Genomic DNA, 7,631 nt, shown 5'->3' with positions numbered 1-7,631 from the left:
ATATATATATATATATATGCAATTATGCAGTTACAAATAATATTAACAAATTAACATATTTCACCCGTTTTACGACAGCAATATTGACTATATGTATACAAAATATTTACGGTTATGCAATTGCTGAAATTTAATTCTATTATCAATAATCACATTTCTTTCATGTATACGAATGCATTTTCATGTAAAACTTTTCGAGCTAGTAAACAAATTAAATTCTTAACAGAGACAAATTCGAAATAAAAAAATCAATAAAAATTTACATTCGTTAAAAACTGATGAACTTTATTGTTTAGGGTCCAAATGACAAACATTTTAAACAAGCAAAAATTAATAGTGCAATTTCCACACTTTCACTAGCAAATAATATAATAGGCAATACGTAACAAGTAAGTGTATGATTAAATGCAATAAATACAGAGGAGCGAATATCTGTTGGTTGCTAGTAAGGTATCAATTAAGTCGGTAAGAAAATATTTGGAAACGCACTGTATAATTTAAAATTGAACACATTGACAAATAATTAAATATCCTTTCACTCAAAAGCTGTAACCTAGACGTTCCGTTATTACCGTAAACATAAGAAACTTTATCTATACAAACAGAGCAGGCTAGTTCCATAATACTGTATTATGAGAAGAGATAGCTGCACTGATTATTTTTTTTTACCGTTTTTATTCACTATCTCGTAAACAGTTAGTAGTAATAAAGTCGAGTGAAATTTTACAAAATCGTCTGTTTTAAAAACATAAATCGATCTCCTTTCTTTTTTTTTTTCTACAACCTTTAACCGAATGGTGCAATTTTTAGTCACTTTTTGGACGGTTGGGCAAACTGACAAAGTAAACAAACCTACGCTAGAAGAATAAAAGTTGTTATTATTATAAATATTAGTGAAGTGATTGATTACCTATTCAGTTTATCATATTTTAGAAAAAGTTGTGCGAAATATAAATATAAAAAGTACCTCCCTGATAGATAATATAATTGTACAAAAATTTAATAATTGAAAAAACTCACGACATGTATGGGGGTCCTCGTCACTTTTATCGGGACAATCGTTTTCGTTATCACACTGCCATTGCCCAGGGATACATTTTCCGCTGGTGCACTTGAATTCGTTCTTTGAACAAGTTAAGCTTTCTGAAATTAAAAATTCATCATTCAGTCAACAAAGTTACAAAGTGGAACATTTCATTTCTTTTGTCAACAATCCTAAAAAAAATTTTGTAAAAATTTAGTAATTAAGTTTTGCCGCTCAAATGTTATGAATATAGATACATTTTTTATATATGAATACCGCTATCATCATCTTTTATTAAGGTGATTTTGCTATTTATTGCTTATAAATTCTTTAGAATTTCACACTATATCTTACAGTAGAATAATGTTGTATTTATTATCATTATTTCGATATGTCTCCAATTATAATAAGAAATTTGAAAAAAAAAATAATAATTAGTGCTCGTGTGTATATACTAACCAAAAATAATGTAGGTCGATAAAAAGCCGATAAACTACTAAATTGCGTATAAATTAATTTTAAATCATAATTTGGTGATAATATTTTGAAATGACCATGACTAATACGTCACACATTGATATTTGTAAGGAAGTATTCCTTATTTGTAATTAAATTTATACGTTTCGAAATATTAAGATCAATTTCAATAGCACTCTGAATGAATGACGAAAAGTAAATTGCGACTTACAATTAAAAAAAAAGATACTTTTAGAAATTAGTTTTTTTTATCGTACATTAAAATTTATTATAACAATTATTTTAATAAGCACAAAAAAATGTTCTTTTATCCTTTTATTGAAAAAAGTAACGTAATGTTTTTATTTCCTTTTTTTTTAAGCAAAAATTGTCTTTTCAGAGCCCTTGTGTTCAAATTTTATTTTAATGTACAAATTATTTAACTACACTAAACAGTTTAAGAAACCAAAGTTAATACTGGAAGAAAGATCCAAATCCTCACCTGTTACATGTCTTTCTGTACTAGTAATAAACGCACTTGCAACTTCTATCCAAATAAAGGTAACAAAAAACGCACTGATTATCGATAAAAACGAGTACATTTTACTTAAAATACTGACAAAACGAGAAATATCCTTTCACAAAAGCGCTAGAAGAGTTTAAAACATTTAGTTCTCTCGGTATCGGCAATTTTTAGATCAATTCGAAGTAATGATAAAATTTCGCGTGTTAGTAAATTCGCAAGCGGATTAAGTCCGCTTATCAAAGAGGGATAATATATAGTTAATAAGTAACAGTAATGCTGTTCGGTAGTGGGATTTCCGTATAAGAACAAGATAACGCAATGGGTAAGCGGTCTGCTTCTTCTCCCTCTTATATGTACTGCAAAACTACCTTACAAAAAGCCCGAGGTTGAATGTCCATCCAAACAGGCTACTTAACATTTTTATTGGATGTCTGGTTGAAGAGAAATTGTAGCTGATGCAATTTCAACTAAAATTAACTGACAGGTAAACACAGGTATCGTTTACCCGAATAAAAACCATAAAACAATCAATTTATAACAATTCCAATATTTTATAGGCCACCTACCTGTCTCTTTCGTAATTGTTATCAATTATTAATTTCTTCCTCGTTGAAAAAATTGTTTTCAGAATAAGGTACAATAAAAGTGAAAGCTAAAACGTACGCGTTCCTAGGTACATGTGTAGTTTTACCACTTTTAAAGGAAAATAGATAGGTGCTTACTTTAATAAATTTCTTCTCTATATACCGGAAGCTTCATTGTCTTTTTAAAGGAATTTAGATTAATTAAATTCTTTATCGGCATATGCCACATTGTACGAGGAAATGATTTCTTCAACTTTTAACAAATATCTATGTATGTGTTATACAATTCGTTTAAACTTCGCTAATTGTAATAAATTAGTTTGAATCGTTTATGGTATATAAAAACAAACTCACGGTTCATAAATAAACTCAAAAATTAAGAGTCAATCAAATGTCCTAATCCTAATTTAGAGTATCCAATTTTTAACATTAAAAATGACGTAACTACATTATAAGTGAAATCACCAGAGAAAAACACCTAATACTTTGAAGTACCTGAGTATATCACATTTAAAAATTGGTTCTAATTTGTTATACTATATGTGTTTTAAACATCTTTATTATTGAGATGATTAGCCGGTCACAAGGAAAAATATCAATCTTAATTAACTTAAATAAAGAGTAGATATTTTAAAGGGTTAATTTGTATATGTATATCTAGTATTGTAATTGTGTAGCTTATAATTTCAATTATTCGTAAATGTTAGAACACTAATTTATTCATACATTTATTGAAGATGTTTAAAAGTCTTGAACCCTTGACTTTTAACTTCCCAGTCATAAGGAAGTTATTGTAAATTTGCAAGGGGTCCGAAAATCAAAACCATTTACAAAATATCGCATGAACAAAAAATGATATCGAGTTTGATTTTGAAGTTTCTTGGATATTTTATTTATTTATTTATTTAAAGGCTTCGCTCGTGTTGATGTCCTAAATACGTGTCAAAGTTCACTGACGATCACATAAAACTATTACTAAACTATTTTTTTTTCGGATAAAGGGTACCCTATGTCCTATTCTGTACTCCTGACTATGTGACTACAAAATTTTATGATAATAGATCGAGTAAAAGCATGAACTCGACCATATAAAACTAATTTCTTTCTATCCCTCGGGAACAATGTCTTTTCTGGATAAAAGGTACCCATATGTGCTTTTCTGTACCCTGATAAAGTGTGTACAAAATTTCATGATGATCGATTGAGTAGTTGAGGTATGAAATCGACCACAATGAACTAATTTTTTTATCTCTCGGAAACAGTATTTTTTTCGGATAAAGGGTACCCTATGCCCTTTTCTGTATCCATGACAATGTTTCTACAAAACCTCATGATGATAAATTGAGTAAAAGCATGAAATCGACCACATAAAACATTATTTTTCTGTCCCTCGGGAACAATATCCTTTCTAGATAAAAGGTACCCTATATGCTTTTATGAACCCCTGACAATGTGTCTACAAAATTTGATGATGATCGATTGAGTAGTTGAGATATGAAATCGACCATAATGAACTAATTTTTTCTATCCCTCGGGAACAATGTCTTTTCTGGATAAAAGATACCCTATGTGCTTTCTGTACCCCTGAAAATGTCTGTCTAAAATTTCATTATGGTCGATTGAGTAGTTGAGGCGTGAAATCGACCACATTGAACCAATTTTTTTATACCTCAGGAACAGGTTTCTTTTTGTCGGATAAAGGGTACCCTATGTCCTATTCTGTACCCCTGACAATGTGTCCATAAAATTTCATGATGATCGACTGAGTAAAGGCATGATATCGATCACATAAAACTAATTTTTTTCTATCCATCGGGAACAATATTTTTGCTGGTCCCTAACAATGTGTGTTAATGATGATCGGTTAAGTAGTCAAGACATGAAAAGCCGATAAACAAACAAACACATTCGCATTTACAATATAAGTTAGGATAACATACAAAGTAGGTGGCATATGATATATAAACGGAACGCACACAGCATATGAAGAACACTATAAAATATTAGTTGATTTGATGCTAATTACAACTAAAAAATAAAAAGAAAAGAAAAACAGATGGTATTGAACACGCGTATCGTTGAAATTAGAGCTGATTGAACGCTCTTAAGTGTGGGGATGGCAGAGTTATGACATTTTTAACTACTAATAGTAATGATTTTTTCCTTACTTTTGTAGTGGATAAAAAAAACAAAAATGATTTTAAATTAACATGGCAGAGTTGTATTTTCTGATAACCATTCGATCATTTTTTAAAAAAAGTACCTAATCTAATATGACTAGAAATAATAAAATCACATTTCAAATTATCTGTATCACTAAAAATGAAATATAAAAACTACTGTTTAGTGTTTCTTTTTCATTTTACTTATTTTCGTATAATAGGGAATTAACACGTAAAGAAAATTTCAAATGTCCCGTTATTGCATTTAAACCGTACCTATTTTCATATTTGTAATTTTAGTTTAAACACTAATTATCTCCACTCAATGCGTAATATTATGTTTAATGTGTGATATTATGTTTAGAAATAATTAGCAGCAAACTTGAGATCAAGTTCCTTACCTATCACAACTATTTTATGGGCATTGCATCATAATTCATCAAGTCTTACGACCGTTATTGCATCATTCACGTGATCAGCAGGCAGGTAACGGATACAAATACATAATGCATATATTGCAGTCGATAGGAAAAATCCGGTATTTTCTAATACGGCTACACAGCAAGAAACAACAACGACCAACTGAACATTTTGGACCACATGTATGTGATGCAGTGAGTTAAATAATGAATTTTGTCAAACCTAAGACATTTTTTTTAACTACGATTATACGAGGGTGGGTCATGTTTTAGTCAGAGAGGGCAACTCTATACATATAGGACTATTAAATAATATCAAAATGTTTCATATATACATTTCTTGTTTGACTATTATGAAAGTGAACGCTCACGCACACATCAAACGTTACAACTTGGGCTTTGAATTACTCCCCCATCCACCTTATTCTCCAGATTTGACCCCGTGTGACTTTTTTTCCTGTTTCTAATTTCTATATAATATCTGTATCACAGTTTAAGGAACGCTGAGCTACTTTCCTAATGCTTAATGAAATATTTGACAATTCGGCAGAACATTTAGTAACTCGCTAACGAAAATGGCACTGCTTATTGTTAATCGTATTTAACAATGTTAAATTTTACAGATTGGCTGCGAGTTAAACAAACGATTGCGTTTTTTTAGTAAATCTGCCTATCGCCTTATTTTCCTGTTATGTCCCACTGCTAGAGAAGGCCTATGGCCATAGTGACAGTGCGGTTGTGCAATTTCACGGATGAGTACTACGACCATCCGCCGTATAGTTCAGACCTCACACCGAATGATTTTCACTCGTTTCGATAATTATAGACATGATTAAGTGAGAAATCTGTCTAGACGTACCTGACCTGACGATTATCCAAAAAATAAAAAAGACAGTATTCACCTTTTACTAATAAAATTATTTTGCTACGTACACGTGTCTCTCACTAGCTCGTTGGAAGTTAAAAAAAAATATAACTGTATAAATATTTTGTGAAACTAGTCATGCACATATTAATAAAATAAATACGAAAAAATTAAGCGTCAATCTAAAAATAATATAACCGACGAATCGTGAAATTGCAAGTGAGCTTAAATATTAACGTGATAGTATCAAAAGCGTTGCTAAGAGGGGGCTCGTGGTGTGAGATCAAAATCGCGTAATTTACGCGGTCCGTTTCTCTTTCAAACTCCGATACGTCATAAATAAGTCAAGTGAATATAATACCTGAGGACAGGCTTTCCAATAGCTTCTTCATAAAACATTGCCGTCAATGAATTTAAAATGAGCCTTGACATTGGCGGTCTTATAGCTCCACGCTAGTTTGGAAACGTCGTTCTCCTAGCCTATTCTTCCATTTATTTTTTTTAAAGATGGAAGCTATTCAAAACTATATTGTATGATAGGTGATCAAAAATGTTCTATTAAAATCACTCAATGAGCCGTTAGATCGCATCAGCACTGTCAGGAGGGGTGTTGTCATGGATCAAGGGAATTTCAAAAGTCGGAATGCCTGTTTTCGTTTTGATTAGCTCCCAGACCTAACGCCGAGTGACTTCGATGTTTTCCTACTTTTCCCGCTTCCAAAGTTACGAGGGGCTTCGCGACATCATCAAGATTCATTTAAATTCACTGGTAGCAACATTTCATGAAGAAGGTATTGGAAAGCTTATCCACAGATTCAACAAATGTCTCAATCGTCAAGGTGATTATGTCGAAAAGTAGTCACAGGTGTACCTATACAACTTTTGGTAATAAAACACTTTTTTTAATATTCGCTTGCCTTTTACTCTATCGGAGATTGAGAAAAATGGCCCTGGTATTTATGTATTCCACAATCATTTTGGAAGGATAAACTATTAGTAATAAAAATCGTTTTTCTACTGATCCATAATAAACTGATCTATTATATATATTTGCTAAATCCTTACTAGAACATTCTATTGGGTCTTCATCACTGTTATCCCCACAATCGTTGTCTTCGTCACAGGTCCATGACAACGGTACACACCTTTTATTATGGCACTGGAACTGTCGAATACTACAAGCAGATGTTTCTAAAACAAAAGAAATATTTAACTAGAAGTATTATATATATAACAATTAAATGTAATTAATACAGTTTTCGTTTACATTAACGTAATTAACCTAGAGAAATTTTAATAAAATTCACCATTTTATTCTGAAAATTGATTGGTCTTCTTTTTCATGAATATTATTTATAATTAAATATCCTGTATATGTAATAATAATATGTGTTATAGGTCTAAATTAACGTACCTATGTAAAAGTTTAATAAAAAAAATACTTAGGGCTACCCGAAATTTTGTAGAATGTTTCATGTTTTATTAAAACGAATAACATTTTTATATCTTTTTGGAGCTGCTATCGTTTTTGATCTCTATTTTTTTACCTCAGCAATTTTAACATTTTCTTTACAGTAAACGAAAACGAAATTCAA

At 30.8% G+C, this 7,631-nt stretch overlaps 1 protein-coding gene across 1 annotated transcript in view; it reads right to left on the bottom strand.

The window, feature by feature from the left end:
• The window catches only part of LOC108740625 (very low-density lipoprotein receptor-like), a 15,777-nt gene that overhangs the window by 6,784 nt on the left and 1,362 nt on the right, over positions 1-7,631 (bottom strand). The window contains exons 2-3 of the mRNA XM_025974856.1: positions 7,102-7,227; positions 1,021-1,143 (exon numbers count right to left, since the gene is read on the bottom strand). Coding sequence (XP_025830641.1) covers positions 1,021-1,143; positions 7,102-7,227 — 249 coding nt within the window. The remainder of the gene's footprint in view (positions 1-1,020; positions 1,144-7,101; positions 7,228-7,631) is intronic.

This window comes from Agrilus planipennis, unplaced genomic scaffold (assembly GCF_000699045.2).
Source record: "Agrilus planipennis isolate EAB-ADULT unplaced genomic scaffold, Apla_2.0 scaffold243, whole genome shotgun sequence".
Classification (NCBI taxonomy): Eukaryota; Metazoa; Arthropoda; class Insecta; order Coleoptera; family Buprestidae; genus Agrilus; species Agrilus planipennis.
The sequence above is the reverse complement of the archived record's forward strand: the minus strand, read 5'-3'. Positions and strand labels throughout refer to the sequence as shown.